Source organism: Triplophysa rosa, linkage group LG13 (assembly GCF_024868665.1).
Source record: "Triplophysa rosa linkage group LG13, Trosa_1v2, whole genome shotgun sequence".
In the NCBI taxonomy this organism is placed as follows: Eukaryota; Metazoa; Chordata; class Actinopteri; order Cypriniformes; family Nemacheilidae; genus Triplophysa; species Triplophysa rosa.
Window position 1 is genome coordinate 22327869 of NC_079902.1, and position 19269 is coordinate 22347137.

The 19269-nt window shown below is 38.2% G+C and overlaps 1 protein-coding gene across 2 annotated transcripts in view; it reads left to right on the top strand.

The window, feature by feature from the left end:
- spock1 (SPARC (osteonectin), cwcv and kazal like domains proteoglycan 1) overlaps window positions 1-19269 on the top strand; it is a 107758-nt gene that overhangs the window by 55519 nt on the left and 32970 nt on the right. For both annotated transcript variants that reach the window (XM_057349734.1, XM_057349736.1), the window contains 2 exons: window positions 2153-2198; window positions 11188-11265. In XM_057349734.1, the coding sequence (XP_057205717.1) occupies window positions 2153-2198; window positions 11188-11265 (124 nt within the window). The remainder of the gene's footprint in view (window positions 1-2152; window positions 2199-11187; window positions 11266-19269) is intronic.

Genomic DNA, 19269 nt, shown 5'->3' on the forward strand with positions numbered 1-19269 from the left:
TCAAATAACAACAATTTTTTATTTTTTTTAAAATGACAGTTCAACCAAATATAAAAATACTCATCATTTTATCGAGTTGTTCCCAATCTGTAATAATTCCTTTGTTCTGCTGAACACAGAGAAAGATATTTGGAAGAATGCTTGTCAGCAAACAAAATTCAAAAGAAATTACTTGTAAACAAATGACATACTCAAAAGTGCCTCAGAACTGTTTGCTTTCCTACATTCTTCAAAATATCTTCTTTTGTGTTGAACAGAACAAATAAATTTATAAAGCTATTTTTCCTACAGTGGTAGAAATTTATACAGATTTTGACCCACTTTAGGGTGAGTAAATGAAGACAGAATTTTCATTTTTGTTGGGTGAACTGTTCCTTTTAAAAGTAAAAAGCTAAATATTTTTATTTTGTATAATCTTTTATGTTCTTTATAGTGTTTGTTGATTCTAGCCTAACAAACTTGTTTTTATTAAAACATTTTTTAGATTTGATAAAAAGAAAAGGTTTTGATATTTTGTTATTTAATGCATTTACATTTAGACATTTTTAAGTGGCCATGTTCTTTTTAGGCTCTTTCTCCAGGTTTTTTGTAGGAGGTGGCTAATTTGTATGAATATGTATGTACAATGAATTTCGTACTAAACCATTTGAATAAGACTTGTGCAATGTGGTCAGAAAGTTAAAGGTGGACAAACTTTATGAAGTAATTATGTGATGAAAGTGGATTGTCTGAGAGCTCACATCGATTTGCAGACTCAGGTTTGGTCATTCCAAGGGTAAAATGAGTTTGAGTTCTCCCACAATTCCCAGCTGACTCCAGGCCATGAGCTCACAGCAACGTTTGGCCCAGTTGTGCAGAGACTCGTGTGAACTTTGAGCTGAATTATAATCTTCAGAGTGCTGTAGCTCTGCACATCAGAATGATAGCGGTCTTAGTTTCCACAGTCTATTTGACTTTTTTCTCTAATAAGTTTCCTTAGTTAATTGCAGCATTCCTATATTATAATTACCAACATCTTTTAGGTTGAAACATTGATCGTCTGCATGCTACGGAGCATCTAATGAGAGTTTGATGTCAAATATTTGTTTATCCAGCTTGTACTTTGGGACAGAGCTGTGTTTGCAATTGGATTTTTAAGAGCAGGGAGGTCCTTAAAATTCAGCAGTCATAGCTAATGCTCTGCATGATCCAGCCTGGAGAATGTCGAAGAGATGAAAGTCAGCCTCAATCTCAGCGGTCTCTGGGCCCATCTATTGCATCAGTCTCTTCCATTAAAAATGACAACTGATGGGCAGTGTGATTTTTTTTTCATCGTTGGAATATATAAAGCTTTGTTTGACCATGTAATGGTTAAGAAGGGAGAAGGCAGAGGTGTGCGGTCTGCTTATCATGTCATATACAAGACTTAATGTATTTTCAACACAAACATACCATGGGGGAATTTTAATGTAAATAAAATATTTTTTATGTTTATCCATTTTAAACTTGGCTCTGTTTTTTTAATAATGCTTTATTATTTATCTGTTTATCTTGTCTTTTTACTCATCCTTAAAGATGCATTCTTCCCTAATGCATGTTGGTTAACTTACAGTATGTTTTATTTATTTAGTATTACATTTACATGCCAATGAAAAAAAATCAAATTTTCCCAAAATGTTATAATTTGCATTAAGTTCCACTTACAGTACAGTATAAAACAACTTTTCTTATGAATAGTCTCTTCCCTGCATTTATCCCTAGAAAGTGTTCTCTAGTATATCTAATTAACTATATAAGAAATGTAAAAATCACTTTAAAAACACGTCTTTGTTTTGACATTGCTGAACTGCATAAGCTGTCACTGCACTATAATTGAAGGAGAGACACGAGACGGCACGAGGACAATCTAACCTCAGTTTGGACCGGGCATTTGAACCATGTGCTTTAATAGAAGTGTTCTTTAAAGACAGTCTATTCACATCCTGCCTTTCCATTCATAACTTCTGTGCACACACTTTTGACATCCTCCCACCCGGTAAAGAAAGAGCAGACATTCTCTCATGTCTCGCACTTCTTTTACTATTTACTGCTCTGAAGGTCATGAATGTTTTATGAATCTGAATCTTGACTTGTTTCTCTCTGAAGATGTTAAGTGTATTTTGTATCTCTCTAGGATGATTACTTCAGAACATGGAACCCTGACAAAGCGCAAGATCGAGGTACGTTTCCTTCAGTGCCTGCACATGCACTTGTTTTACAGTAAATGACGGTTGCGTTTCTTAGTTTGTACATAAGCTTGTAGTCATCTTTCTCTCTAACCCTCATTACTTTATCTCTGTTCTATACACCCAGATTAATCATAAAAACCCTCCAATTGGGTGCTGATTTTCCTGCATTGATCATTATCTCTGCTTCAGACTTGAATCAATGCAGAGAGAGAGAGAAAGAGAATGAGAGAGAGAAGGTGTTAATACGAAAGGATTGAAAGTTATGAATATCGTCTTGACTGATTCTGTCTGAGTCTGGTCACGACTGTGTTTAAATGAGCGCTGCGGGTCCATCTGTCTGTTTGTTTGCCTCTCAGTCTGTCTGTTTGTGAATGATTGTGTGTGTTTGTTTATATCCGACGCTACCACCTACAGTATTTGCCAATAGTTTCGTTTTTCAGTTCAAAGCTTGTTCAGCACAATTATTGCTAAAATAAATCACTGTTGCTTATTCATTAAGTTTCCTTTACGCTAAAACACAGTTAGTTATAACGCATCCCCTGTCTCTGCAGGCACGGGCCGGCTGTCAAAAATGAATTCAACATATCCATCCATTTTTTATCAAACTGTTCAAAGATGCACAGATATATCAGCCAATAATCTGTATCGATGAATAAAAGCAAATCTTAACACTATTGACTATCAGTGGACAGAAAAATGCAATGAATTTGTGCTCTGTGTATAGAAAATGCTAAGAAACATATTAATAGTCATTATATGAATTAATAGAAAGTTAAGTAATATTCATTTAATCATCCGTATCGGCAGATATCACTCTAAATAATCGGGTATCGGTGGAGAAATTTAGTTTCGTTGCATCTCTACTGTTCAATCAGTCATGCGGTGACACAACTCAAGGCTACATTCTGAATACTAGCATCCTGTTGCATCTGCTTGTTCACAATTTCTTAATGTTTATTTTTAATAGATAAATATATATTTTTTATAAAACTTACTCTGTGTTAAATATTCATTTATCCAATAAGGCTGTGATAAACGTCTCCATAATACAAATTACATTCTGCATTTACACTAATGCACAAATCATGACACATTCAGTGTTTTCTCAGTCTGGTTACGTTAATTTATAACATAACTGACTGTTTACATGAGCACTTTTCAAGACGGGAGTGTGATTGAGTTTGAAGTGTATTTGAGGTTCATGCAGATGCTCTTTATGTGTCCTGTAGCTGTCGGACAGGATGATCTCTCTCTCTCTCTGTTGCACTTTTAATAACATAATTTAAAATGAACCATGTTCCTCTGCTGTATTTTCATATTTAGATCCGTTTCCTCATTGCTCTCATGTGTCCATAACTTGAAGGGCTCTTGCCAACCGAATAACCCTATAACTCCACACCTCGGTAAAGCTCTACTGTCAGAATGTTTTATAATACACTTCTAAAAATAAAGGTTCCCATAAGGTCCAGCTGTATGGCTCCATAGAGAACCTTTCTGTTGTTGAAAATGTTGACGAAAAAGCTTCTACAGACTAAAAAACAAAATCATTTATTATTTTAGGAAACTCTGAAAGTTTCTTTGGGGAGCCAAAATGGTTCTTCTAGGCAACGCTGCTATGAACCCATTTCAGCACCTTTATTTTTAAGAGTGTACTTTTGATAAGTGTAACACATGCAGTGTTTTATACATACAAAAACTAAATGTGCCAAGGTCATGAGCTTGAATGCCAGGAAAAACACATGATGGTTACAAAACCTTGAACGTGTATAAAAGCATCAACTAAATGAATAAATGTTTTTGAAAAGAAGAGAAATTGCACCGTCTGACAAATTGCCAGTTATTCCCTGAAGTGAAGAGAATTCAGATGCTTGTGCTAAAAGCTGAATATGGGGGTCACTGTGATAAACAGCATGTTTGATATTAGTTTAGTTTCCACACTGCTGAGCAATCCTGCCCATGATTCCAGCAAACCATCATGAACAACAAATCATGATCCATCGTTTTCACAGAAACGCAGAGTCCAGCAGACAAATGCTTGTATGACTCTACCATATGGACATTGTGTGTGTGTGTGCGTGTTTATACACCATCTGTACAAGTATCTCTACAAAAAACACCTACCGAATATAATTAATTTTATCATAAAAATGCCTTAAAATTCTTTCCAGGTTTGCCCAATCAGTATTGTTGTATACGAATATGTAAACATTTATTAAACCAGGTAAACATACTAGAAAAGCAATATCACATATGTGACCCTGGATCACAAAACCAGTCTTAAGTAGCACGGGAATGTTTTTAGTAAAAGCCAAAAATACATTGTATGGGTCAAAATGATCGATTTTTCTTTTATGCCCAAAATCATTAGGATATTAAGTAAAGATCATGTTCCATGAAGATATTTTGTAAATTTCTTACCTTAAATATGTAAAAACTTTATTTTTGTGAGTGGATGGCCTGCCACAGTGCCCCTGATTAACAACTTCAAAGGCAATTTTCTCAATATTTTGATTTTTTTGCACTCTCAGATTCCTGAGTTTTAAACGGTTGTATCTCGCCCATGATAATTGTCCTATTCTAACAACTCATACATCAATAGAAAGCTTATTTATTCATTTTACAGATTATGTAAAAATCTCAATTTCGAAAAATTGACACATAAGACTGGTTTTGTTGTGCAGGGTCACATATAATAAAAGGAATTGTTCTTAGAGAGTATATATACCCCAATGGTAAGTTACTTGTAAATGGAGGAAAAAACTTAATTCAAGATATATTCTCTTGAAACAAGTTTTATTACCCTACACAGTTTAGCTTGTCAAGTACATTGAATTATATACATTAATATGCTGTTCAGAGGTTTGTACTCCTAACCCAGACACAAATACTGATGAGGGAAATGATTTTGTTGCAGTACAAGCGTTAACAGAGCTGACTTCTAATGAATAGAGCTGAATTGTGGGTAAACAGTCGGTGTGTGTTTAGTATGGCAGTGTTTGTTATATCGTCCCCAAACTCCCCTGTTGTTTATGCGTTGATCTCACAAATCACACTGTATCGATTCACTTCAGCTGAATTTTCATTAGACAAGAGAGACAACCAATTTAGATTTCTCTCTCTCTCTCTCAACACCCACTCGTGGCCCACAAACACACCGTGTGCGGTTAAACCCTCTGCTCTCGCCCGTGTAAGCAGCGTGGCTGAGCCTGACTAATTGAATTAGCTTCCATCCATAATTATTCACTTTAAAGAGAAATGAGGGTTATGATCTTGTCCATTACAGACATGACAAGAGATTTAAGGAGCTCGGAGAATAACGCGTGTGTCTGTTTGCGCGTGTGCGTGCAACATTGTCTTGGGCGTAATCTGTTTTTGTGGCACCGCATGCGTTCTGGGTGAATTTAATTGTGTGTGTAGGCCTCATTACGGGCTCGTTACCGGGAAATTCGCTCTGAATGCTTCATTTGCATTTGTATGGTTTGGTTGCGAGGAACGTTGAGTCAGCGTTTCTACGCCAAACTGCAGCGGCAGCAAATACGGCCGCACAGGGATGGCAAAGCAACAGCCTGCCGTTTATAAACGGGGACAGTATGGCTTCATCTTCAGCTGCGAAACAGTTCTGTTTAACTTCATAAAAACACCCCTGTACTCGAGCTGAGGTGTGGAGAGGGATGCAGTACAAAGAAATATAGGAAGAATGTATTTTTGACAAGCTCAGAATATGACAACAATATATGAAAAGAGTTTTAGAAGTGCGAATGTTTGTATGGAGGAGTGCAAAAAAGTTTGTTTCAGACCATGTGTTCTGCATCATGATGTTTTTAGTGATGTACACAATACAGTTCAATGTTTTAGCTCACATATGAATATTTTAAAACAAGTTAGAATAAGAGTAAACTCATCAAAACTATGCAATTACACAAATGTAACTATAGAAAGTATGCAAAATAACTGTTATATTTTATTATCTCCAGTGTGGTCAGCTTTTGAATTTGTAAAATTGGTCTCTTGTCATTTTTGGTCTCACTCTGAGATGCTTTTTGGAAGATGAAAGTGTTCACCTCTGTTCTGATCTCTCATTGGCTGCTTTTTCTTTATTATCCATTCCATTAAAAAAATATATAAAATTAATTATAAAAAGTGTTTGCACAATTATATTTTTGTCTACAAAAATTAGTCGTAACGTTTGTAAGAAACATTTCACTCAATTTCAAAAAGTTCTTTTGAAGATCTGTTCATCAGTGATTTTTAAAGTTTGTGTCTGCTGGACAACAATCAGATGCTTTTCTTTGCATTATATGGATCCTTGAAGCATGTTTTATTAGACTGTAGTAGTTTTAACCCTGTAAGAAAATGTTTTTATACAGTTAACTTCTTTGAAGGGATTTTAAATAGCCTAATATAATATAGAACAAATTTTCCTCGCCATGAAAACAGCCAGACGCTGGCATGGCGTTCAAGCAAACAAACAACCAAATTTAGCATTATACGGACACTAACTCTAGCTCAGCTGTTCATAGTAACCATCATTGTAGAAAAAATGATCAGAAACCTGCAGATTATGCATGATAATGGGAAGATCTGATAACAATGCAGGTGATCTGAAATGTGACAGTAATTGAGTTACGATCATGGCCGTACTGTAGCAGTTTACCAGAATAAATTAACAGATGCTGAACTCTCATACAATCTCCTAAAATGTACCGCCACATCTTACGTCTATAAAAAATATTACCTTGAAAATCTAGTCACATTGGGCAAGCTATACCGACCAAATTGTGCTTTAAGTTGCCAACATTTGAGGGAGCTGTATCTCTTCAGACGATATAGTTTATTTTTGCGATCAGAGCCGTATTTATTTGGCAGAAAAATGTTTCCATTTTCGTGTACTAAATCTTTTTCTCTCCTCGTAATCTTGTTTCCAGAACACATGAAACCACAGAGAGCTGAATGAGCTGGCCATAAAATCTTCATAGCAATGAGGCCAACACACAACTACACAACCTCAGAGCTCACACACTCACTGACTAACTTTAGTGTCTACATCAGCTGTGATCCTCAACTGAAGAAGCAATAAACCTATATAAATAAAAATCTCTTCGTAATGAGCAGCTAGAGGAAAGAGACGTGATATATTCTCAACTCTCCTGCCATTGGCAAAAAGTTAACTTTTGAACCTGAGTGTGCAAAGAAGATCTAGAAGAGAGAACAAATCAGTTATCGGGTCTTTAACCCCTTTGACCTGTCAAACTAACACTTATTAACCCTCCTGCAGTCGTTCCCTTTAAGTTTCTCGATTTCTTATTTCTTATGATTAATAGAAGTAATTGGCCAAAAGTGTCACTTGGATTTGTTGTTTACTTGTTATCAATACTAGAGAAACTCTGATTGGCCTTTCTCTCAATTTCGCCGCACCTGATTGGTCCCCGGGGGCCTCCATCGATTCAGATGCCTGGAACACATTGGTGTGTGGTGTTGAAAGCAGAAGCGTTCATGAAAAGAATAGATTTTTGTACTGTATTGCGTTTTGCTATCATTAATAGGGTAGCGATAATTAAGAGTTTTTTTCCGTGTCTTGGTTTGTGCTTGGGCTGTTTTTGGAGGTGAGAGTGCTTAAAAAAGTGAGGCAGTTTTGAAGGAGACCAAAGTCAAAGAGGTCACCAAATTCCCAGAAGCAGAGAAAAATGGGTGAGAGGAGATAGAAGGACAGTTTCTTCTCTGAACCATTCTTCAGATAAGAAAAAAACTACTTCCACAAACGAAAGTTCTGTCATCATTTACTCTCTCTCTCTCTCTCTCTCTCTCTCTCTCTCTCTCTCTTTCTTTTTCCACACACTCACTGATGCTGCCTGTTTCAGAAACACTGAATCTGTACGTGTGACCTCTGAAGGTTGTCATAATGTCTCTTCAATCAGATCATGGCAGATGTCCTGCAGCCTCGAAGACTGATCCACAGCTAGATTGATTTCTCCTGCTTTCTCTTCTCCTGTCCTTTTATTCTCTCTCAAAGTCTCTCTGCCGTCACTGTGGGAGTCAAGGACAGGCAGGCATAAGCAGAGACAGACCGTGTGTGTATCTGCATTCTGTGAGATTACGGTTTCTTTTGCATAAATGAGTCGAATATGACCAGGTCAATAGGGATAGAAAATTTTGAAAATTTCATTTTGACACATTGAGTTTATTTGCATATGTAAAGTTACCGTCTTAAGTCACACGGGTATATTTGTAGCAATACCCAACAATACATTATATGGATCAAAATTATAGATTTTTCTTTTATGCCAAAAATCATTAGGATATTAAGTAAAGATCATGTTTCACTAAGATCATTTGTAAATTTCATACAATAAATACATCAAAACTTGATTTTTATGACTGGATGCAGCAAAATTACGAACAAAAATGGCCGTAAACACACCTACAAACTTCACTCGCTGCACAACATCATTACAGCGGTAAGCCAATAGAGAGCGTTAAAACAAACCTGTTTCTTCTTAGCACGGCCTGCTACAGCGCCTCTGATGGACGACTTTAAAGACAATTTCCTCAATATTTTCATTTGTGCACCCTCAGGTTTCAGATTTTCAAGTAGTAGTATCTCGGCCAAATATTGTCCTATCTTAACAAACCGTACATTCAGATTTCAGATGATGCATCTCAATTTCAGAAAATTGACCCTTAAGACTGGTTTTGTGGTGTAGGGTCACATATAGGCGCTTTTCCACTGCATGGTACCGTCAGGTTAGTACGGCTCGGTTTGGAACAGCTCACGTCACTTCGGCTCAGTTTGCTTTTCCACAGCAGTTTAGTACCGCTTCAAAGTGGGTGGGATTATAAAGTTATCATCACATAGTTGCGCCGCCTCTACTGCAGTAGCATCATTGTAAACGCAACACAAGCAAACAAACAACACAGGGAGCATATCGATGGCGGATGGGAGCAAAACTAAATACTTCTAAAAATACCAATTGTTTGGGAAATCTTAAAGCAAAGAGCAGACAACGATCATTTGGTTTGCTCGACGGCGCACGAGGGTAAGCTAATCTTGCATTTAGCATTGCGTTAAGGGTCTCAATCTCTATATTACAGTCATAAAGCATATAACGAAACACCTATGTTACGTATTAAAATGCGTATTCTTGTGTTGCAAAGCCAATGACGCTGGTAAAGATTCTCTCTGGCCAATCAGTGATCTGTGTGTAAACACGTCACATTTTGATATCGGTACGGTACTCTTGGAACATCAACCGAGGCGGTACTAAAAAAAGTATCAGGTACTAGGTAGTGTACCCAGTGGAAACCCCCCCAAAAGTGAGTGTACCGTGCAGTACATTACGTTATAAGTTACAGGTCAATTTTTATATTAAAACAAGAATAACTTTTGTATTTACAGTTACAGTTAGTCATTTAGCAGACGCTTTTATCCAAAGCGACTTACATAAAGTCCAGGGAGCAATAAAGCGATATGTCATACAGGAGCAATGATACAATAGGTGCTAATACCAAGTTACTAGTTTCAACAAAATCCAGAACACTACCTGTTGAGAGAAAGAGAGAGAGGATTAGGTTTTTTTTGTATGTTTGATACTTTTTCGAATCTGTCTTGTCAAAGGGATGTATCAGATAGCATGATGCAGAGTGCTGTGTGTGCGTGCATATGTGTGTGTTTGGGTGGAATTGATTGTCTTGGTTCAGTGTATCAATTTTCAAGAGAGACACTTGAAAACAAACCGTGTGCAAAGGAAACAAACCAATCAATTCAGACGTGTCATTCTGAGAGAGAGGAAAACTGCATCCAACAGTAAATAGAAGCTGATTGTTTCTGATTCTCATAAACTCACAAACCCTGAGGAAAATCTTATTGCTCTCACTTTAGTTTATTGCGATATCAACGTTGTCTTAGATGTTACTCAGAAAAGGATATTGAAATCTTCATTTTAATTGCATAAGTGGAGTCTTTTTCTCTGGAGAAACATCCGAGATTGAAGAATTCATCAGTGCTCTCTGTTTAGTCCCAAGAGGGACAGCAGAGATGTGTTATTTCTATCCTGTGGTCACACACACAGTTTTTCTTTAGGCTTTTTCTAGCTGTTATAAAGGCACATGCACACACACAGACGCACACACTCTCTGAGGGAAGATCAGAGAGCAAACATGCAGGAAATTGGTTTGAGGTTTTATTTTTGTGTATTTCTGATGGCGGCCGGTGATTTTTTTCTCTGTTTGACCCTGTTCACAAAGATGGACAGAGTTAATAGAGGAAAGAGAATAACAAGAAATGCACAAAAGACTAATACAAAAAATCACAGCGAATGAAAGACACGCGTACACACACACACACACACACACACACACACACAGAGAGAGAGAGAGAGAGGCATGTATTCTGGGGCTGAAACTTTTTTCATTTGTGTTTTATTCGCTTGTGACACAGACAGGGAGAGACAGTGTATGTCATAAATAAAATGTATTTTGAGATTTAGGGGTGAATTCGCTGAACACCACCAACACATTGCACCTATTTACATTACATTGCTGTCATTGTTTTCGGTATTGTTCATAAGCAACATATGATTTATAGAAACAGAATGTGCATGTGGAAAACCACTTCCTGTAATATAAATACACATCACAAAATTATGCAAGTCACTTCCCTTATTATAAATAAGCAAGTCCATGTGCTTTATGCAAAGTTAAATGTGTGTGTGTCAAAAAATGTGTGTCAATATTAATGCACTGTTTAAAATGTTTAATGCATGCTAGTCATACAGTTTGTGTGATTGAGTGAGGGGGACACAAGGATAATTTATTTTTAATATTATACTGCATATAATATGGGACAGTTTATGCTATATTATGGTTTGTGTAACTGTAGTCTGTATGTGTGATTCCAGAGAAAGGGTGAGAGAAGGGTACATGCCATTTTAAAGTTTGGAAACACTTTATCAGATTGTAGTGAAGATGTTTTGTGTGTTTACAGAGACAGTGAGTGAACCGAGCCCGCTGGCAGAACTGGACTCTAAAACACAGTCACAGATCAAGAGCAGAGCCGCTGACGGTGAGTGAATGATCGTGTCGACATGTTTGGATCAGAATGCATACAGCTTGCTGCATTGGTACAGTATGATAACACTTTACTCAGCCTGTGCGTGCGTCTACAGTATAAAGTGCTGTATAAATCCTGGTGATCGCTAGAAAACAAAAGTGCAGTTGTGTCTTTTAGTCTGTCTGATAGATTTGAGGTCATCTGTATGCTTGTCTACTGCTAAAAGTTCAAAAATCCATGTTTACATAATGTCTCATTGGACAAAATAAATCTTAGAAGCCACACATTGAATCATTTATATTTTATACACTTTCAGAGTGAACATTTAATGTTAAAATGCTATATCCTGTTCAAATATATATTATTTAAATTATATAAACAGGGCTCATGTAAATTGTTGAAGGGAAACCGTTTTTAATGTCCAGCCTCAATTGTGTATCAGAAACAAATCTAATGTCATCTAGTGTGTGTGTGCGTGTGTGTGCGTGTGTGCGTGTGTGGTTCTTTATGGAAGCATACAGACAAAAATGTTTTTTCTATGACATTGTGTTGCATATTTATTTTTAAGAATGTGTGTGTTTGTGTATGTTTATGGCGTGTGTGTGATTTGCTCTTTTGACCTGTAAATGTTGATGCTTCTACAACAGAATAAATCCTTCTACTGAAAATACAAACACATGAAATAATTCAGGCAGTTGAATTATCTCACATCATCACGCACTCAGACAGTAATGAGCCAAATTCACTCCAAAAGCCCAAACATGATAGCTGTGACCTCTGACCCTGCGACCTCATGGCCTCACTGTCTTTCTCTCCCTCACGCGGCTGCATAATAACTCTCGCTTCTGTCCGGGTTGCCACAGCAACAGTAGATCTGACAGTAATTGGGCCACTCAGTCAGAGGTGAGAGAGGTGAACTGTAAGCCCCGGGGTGAGAGGACACATTCCCACCTGAAGCGCCTCCGCATCGCTGTGATTAGACACTTGACCCCACACTCCTCTGAGAGAGGGAGCGAGGGTACGAGCTGGACGACTAGTCTGCGGGAATCGGCAGCCTGCATGCGTCTCGCAGCGTTTGAGCCGCAGTGGTTGAATCTGCAGTGGCAGTCTTGAGCAGGAATGGCCTCCAGCACAGCACTGCGCTTTCATCTAATTAAACCACGGGGAGGAGAACGGCGGCAGTCAGTGAGCCAATAAACCTTGAGCCTCCTGCCCATCCTGATGCTCTACAGGCATCTACTTCATTACTGAAGACACTTCCTATTGAGTGACTGTGCGCTTCTGTTTGTGTGGATGTCCGTTTGTGTTATTTTTGTGCATTTGTGTGTGTGCGTGTGTGTGAATGTGTGTCTTTGTTTGTGTTTGTGTTTGTGTGTGTGCGTGCGTGTGTGTGTGCGTGCGTGTCCGTGTGTGTGTGTTTCTGTATATGTCCTTGTTTAAATGTTTGTGTGTGTCTGTATATGCGTGTTTCTATGTTTGTCTGTGTATTGTATGTGCATTTCTGTATGCGTGTTTGTACATTTCTGCATGTGTGTTCTTTTCTTTGTGTGTTTCTGTGTATGAGCTTTCTTTTGTGTCTGTGCTTTTCTGTGTCTGTAAGTGTGTGTATCTGTGTGTGCGTGTCTTTGTGTGTGTCCATGAGTGTGTTTCTATGAGTGATTCAGTGTTTTGTGCATGTGTGTCTGCAGCTGATGTTTGCTGTATGTTTTCATTTAAACGAACTGACCTCTGTCTGCACCAAGACTTCTGGAAGACAAGCACGTTTCATAGCCAAACTCTGGTCTGTAAACTCGTTGTTTGTTTTCCTGCGACAAATCCCAGCACCGTGAGCCAACGCCGTTCCGTCCTCGCTCTTCTGCAAACGAACATCACCAGCTGAGCCAACAGAGTTTGTTTGTCCAGCATTGCAGGGAGCACTTCGTCATCTCCGAGCCAAAATGGCCACCGGGTGTAAGACGGAGCCAGCTGATATGTACAGCCACGTTTAAGCCAGTATGGCTGCAGGACAGGTATGAAAGTCTTCAGGGACGAGCGGTGCGTTTGCAGCCAGCGTGGTTTGCGGCTGCACTCCTTTATCAATGAAATGCTGGAGAGGAAACTGGGCTGTGGACGTCACCATCCCCAATTAGAGCTGACGTGTGGAGAGAAGGGAACAGCGGATGAAAGAGACGAGTGCTTTTACCGCAGTAATTCCCACTACAATTTATCAAAAAGACAAGATGCCCCTTCCCTCCTCGTGTGAGCAAGCGAGAGCAGACGCCCTGAGCGAAGCCGCAGTGGCCCCTAATATGTCCTTATTACCGAACGTGTCGCTGTGTGAATCTGCACACAACAGTCAAATAAAACGCTTACTGTCCAAAAAAAAACTACAACACAACATCATTGGGTACTTTTTATTTGGAGTCAAATGGTGATGTAATGTTTTAATAATGCAGTCTCATTAAATGATGTTTTTCCAGGTTTGTTGGAATCGATACTTCATCGCTTCGTTCACGTTCTTTGGTATAAGAGAATAATAGCCACCGTGTGTTTCTCAAATCAATGTCTCTCTCTTTCCCTCTCTCCCTCTCTCTGTATGTGTATGGTTAGAATGATGAGTTTGTTGTGCTTGTGTCTGTCCTGTGTGTGTGTGTGTGTGTGTGTGTGTGTGTGTGTGTGTGCGTGCGTGCGTGCGTGCGTGCGTGCGTGCGTGCGTGCGTGCGTGCGTGCGTGCGTGCGTGCGTGCGTGCGTGCGTGCGTGCGTGTGTGTGTTTGTGTGATGGAGTGTGACAGGCCTGATAATCAGGAATAGTTAATCCACATCTCTCTCAGGCAGTTGAGGGCATTCTGGATTTTTCTGTGCTGTTTGGAGTCTCTTTGAGCACTCTGAGCTTGCGCACACGCACACACACGCACGCACGCACGCACGCACACACACACACACACACACACACACACACACACTGTCCTCCTCTGCCTTCTTCTCTCTGTCTCCTTTTCTCCTTTCCATTTTATATCTCGCTTGCTCACCCTGTTTGAATTTTAGTGCCCGCGGTTCAGCTACACACACACAGGTTTGTTTCACTTAGACTTCCATTCATTTTATTCTGGACTAATTATATTTTTTTAGAATTACAGCCTAACCTGTGAATAAATGTGTTGTATGTGGCATGTATAGGAGGCTCAATAGGTTGTATCAAACAGGGATGTGCGATATACCTAACATCTACCTATTTTGTTTTCTTTTGCTTTAGAATAATTTAAAAATGTGATTTTCTTTCATCCTACAGTATGTAAACAACACTTGGACAGAACAGAACGTTGAAAATGTTTGGTAGAAAATCACAGTAAAACTTAGGCTACTATAGTGGGTCCAATAACTTTCTCTTAAATGTTCTCTTAATTTTAAGTAACTGTTAATGAGAATCACAAGCGTCTGAATGTAATCAACTTTTAATTCAATTCTTTTTACACGTGTCACTTTCCATTTTGATAATGACTTGTTCACCGCTACTCATGAGATATAAACGGGCTGTAAAATTGTCTATTGGTGCCATCTAAGGCACATTCATCTTAATTTTGTACAATATTCAATGATATTCTGTAATTCCATATCTTCAGCACAATTATTGTGATAATATCTCATATTTGATATCACCCAGCCCTAATCTCACAGTATTTTTGCTCTTCGTGTAAACAGACAAATGATGTTCAGCATTTGTGATACAAGAAGTGCGTTACATTTTTTTTTAGCTAAAAACAGATGCCTAAAATGTTTCAAAAGTTACTGAGAGCGTAGACAACAGAGTTATTCTCTGTGCAAGAGTGTGGGTGGTTGGTAGAGTTGTTTGTATGAGCGTAAATCATCCAGTAATGACAGAAATTGTTATTTCTCTCGGCTCTCTGCTTTTCTTTCAGCTGTATGTCTGAGCCTGTCTCTTTAAGAGCATGAGAGCCGCCTCACATTCACATCTGAACATTCATTACTCAAATTTCTGCCCACATTTTTAATGCTCTTGCTGGCCCCTTCTCATTAAACGTGACCCTTTGAAAGTGTATGACGTCAGGCGAGTGACATGTGGCCTGTGTAATTGAATGTTTCTTTCATCATTGTACGGCAGAACTTTGGATTTTAATTAAGTGTTCTTTCTCTGTCTTTTTTTTTCAATTAACAAATGAGTGTCACACACTTGTCTTTTGTAGTGCGTGCGTGCGAGAGAGAGAGAGAGAACACATGAAATTCTGTACAGTTTCACTGTGATTTAATCAGTAAAGTCAATGTAAAATTACTGTAACACAAACAGCATCACTAGAAACATGAAAAACTAATGTAACAATAATGTAGCAAATAACATTTTAATTTTTTACATTAACCACCATAAAAATTATTACAGCTAAAAGTGTCTTTAAATATCATGTTAACATTTCCTTATTTTTTAATGTCAGTAATAATTATTTTAATAATGAGACATTACATTTTTTTCATATGAACAACTTGAGGTTAGTTTACCTAAAGTTTGTTTTTTGTTGCTTTGTTCATTTTATGTGCATGAGTGTCACACTTCTTAGAAAGAGTTACATTTTTTTTTCTTCTTTCGTTCTGTCGCTTTCTTTGATGCTCTTTCCTCTGGCTATTTGAAATCTCTTCTGCTCCAAACATTATTTACACAAAAAGGAGAAACTCTTTACTTGGAGCAAACCCCTTTAAATGAATGCTCTTAGCTGGCCAATAGTCATTGTGCGGCTCATGAATATTCAGTAGTGTTTGGAGATGAAGTCCCATGGTGAAGCGGTGAATGAGGGAAACATTCTACCCATCGCTGGTGTGCTGAAGGGTTTTTCAGTTAATGCTGAGCGTGTTGGTTAAAACCCCATCCCTCCAGCCCTGCGGCGTCTGAACATCCCCAGCGTTTATCATTTTAATACTTTAATTAAATGTGGAATTATACTTATGTTTCCTGCACAAGGTTTCCACAGCTGTTAGCACGCTATAATCCTTTTATAGGCGAGCGTGTCTTCTGGGGCTCTGATGGATAAACCCAAACCAAGTGTCTTGCCCATAAGGCTCGGAATTGAAGCTGTAAGTTCTTACCTGTTTAAAATGTATTATTTTTTGTTCCTTTGGGTCAACATTAACTTTATTTTTACATACTTCACATATGTAAATTCTGTCCTTTTGTACCAGCTCAGAATTTCCACAGAGTGAAAGAAAGAGAGGAAGAGTTTTTTATTAGTGGTGTTTGCAAAGGCATTAGGATATCAAAGAGCGGTGGGGGACAGCAAAGTCCTGACAAGCATGTTAACACAACCAGCACTCTAAAATACAAAAGACTAAAGCATTGTGCTGCAACACTTTACAAACAAAAAAAGAGCAACTTTTAGTAAATATAATGGGAAAAACGTCAAATCTATACAGTAAAAAATCAGTGCTGTCGTTGGACAATATGAACCTCCATAAAGAAATAAGAAGAGAAGGTGTAATAGAGAATGTGTTTGTGCGTGTGTGTGTGTGTGTGTGTGCGTGTGTGTGTGCGCGTGTGCGTGTGTGTGTGTGTGCGTGTGTGTCTCTGCGTGTGCGTGTGTGTGCGTGTGTGTGTGTGTGTGTGTGTGTGGTGACAGCTCCTGCTAAGCTTTATGATTGATTAGCCTTTCTCTACAGAGAACCTCATTACACACACACACATATTCTTTAATACACCCACTTCTCATTTCTTTATGGAGGTTTATATCGTCCAATCACAACAATCACTGACCATAAAGACTTCAGTTTTGAGCCCCATTTACACCTGTTATTTATATTCATCACGAGGGATCCAGATGCTGATTTACAAACGCCTATAGAAGACTTCACAGCATCTTCAGTGTGCCTGCTATCAGAATGCAAAGAATGAGGTCATGTCATCTACATGCATTTATACTCTAATGACGAGCGATGTGTGTAGTGTGCAGGAGACACTCGGGACACTCTTGAGATGGGTAAAGTACACAAAAAGTGCTGGGTTATTAGGGTCTAATAGGGACCAACTGTTGGGTTATAAAGTAACCTACTGTAGGCTGGGATGTTTTAACCCATTGTTTGGTCAAATATAATGATTTCTGAGTTGGTTTAATCCAATTTTTGGATTTATCCTTTTTTTGACCCAATGCTGGGTTGAAAAAACCTTCTAACTGATGTTTTCTGACGTTAGATTAAACACAGTGAATAAACCCCAAACCATCACATTGTGTCATGCTTGTCAAACACTGGACCACAGAGGAGAAAGCTGTGATTTTGGTGACGGGTATAGTCAGTCAGTGAGAGCAGAATGACTTCTAATGTGTGTGTGTGTTTGTGTATTGCTATAATTCATTTCAAACTGAATCATACTAAAACGCACGCACACGTTTCAGACCTGTGTTTATATTTGTGTAGATGGATTTTTGGTGCTTGTGTTTTGCATCTAGAATAAAGTCTAAAATGTATCAGTCACAAGAGTCCTGTGTTTCCAGAGGGGATGTGACACTCCAATGAAGTCTTAAATGGCTCTTTAATCTGTTTCTGAAGGCCATTGACACACACAGACACTCATAACAGAGACTCAAGTGTTGTGGTGTAAATGAGTGTTGTCTAATTCGTCGTCTCTAGATACAGTTTTGCTCATAGGGTCGAACATTATTAATACTCCAAGTTTAAAGGCTCACTCTGTGAACTTTGTGTTTTATCTTTGTAACAATAACTCAAACTAGCATAAAATAAGAGTTGATATTCTATCTACCATTTCGGTAACGTGATCAGTGTTGGGTAAGTTACTCTCAAAAAGTAATCAATTACTAGTTACTAATTACATATTCAATAGTGTAATTAGATTACTTACAAATTACTCTCTCCAAAAAGTATTTAGTTACTTATTACTAATTACTTTTTATATCCTATATCAACCTTGATTAGTTAAGTGATTCAAGGATAGACATGAAACGGCTCTTTTAATTCATTCAAATAAATAATATTAAACTACATAAAATACTCTTATTAACTGACCAAAGTATTACAAATGTGAGAATTATACATTAGACTCTGAATTTTGATGTCAATTCCACTATTGCACACACATATATTACACAAAGTACAGTATTTAGTTTAATTACAAACCCGATTCCAAAAAAGTTGGGACACTGTACAAATTGTGAATAAAAAAGGAATGCAATAATTTACGAATCTCATAAACTTATATTTTATTCACAATAGAATATAGATAACATATCAAATGTTGAAAGTGAGACATTTTGAAATGTCATGCCAAATATTGGCTCATTTTGGATTTCATGAGAGCTACACATTCCAAAAAAGTTGGGACAGGTAGCAATAAGAGGCCGGAAAAGTTAAATGTACATATAAGGAACAGCTGGAGGACCAATTTGCAACTTATTAGGTCAATTGGCAACATGATTGGGTATAAAAAGAGCCTCTCAGAGTGGCAGTGTCTCTCAGAAGTCAAGATGGGCAGAGGATCACCAATTCCCCCAATGCTGCGGCGAAAAATAGTGGAGCAATATCAGAAAGGAGTTTCTCAGAGAAAAATTGCAAAGAGTTTGAAGTTATCATCATCTACAGTGCATAATATCATCCAAAGATTCAGAGAATCTGGAACAATCTCTGTGCGTAAGGGTCAAGGCCGGAAAACCATACTGGATGCCCGTGATCTTCGGGCCCTTAGACGGCACTGCATCACATACAGGAATGCTACTGTAATGGAAATCACAACATGGGCTCAGGAATACTTCCAGAAAACATTGTCGGTGAACACAATCCACCGTGCCATTCGCCGTTGCCGGCTAAAACTCTATAGGTCAAAAAAGAAGCCATATCTAAACATGATCCAGAAGCGCAGGCGTTTTCTCTGGGCCAAGGCTCATTTAAAATGGACTGTGGCAAAGTGGAAAACTGTTCTGTGGTCAGACGAATCAAAATTTGAAGTTCTTTTTGGAAAACTGGGACGCCATGTCATCCGGACTAAAGAGGACAAGGACAACCCAAGTTGTTATCAGCGCTCAGTTCAG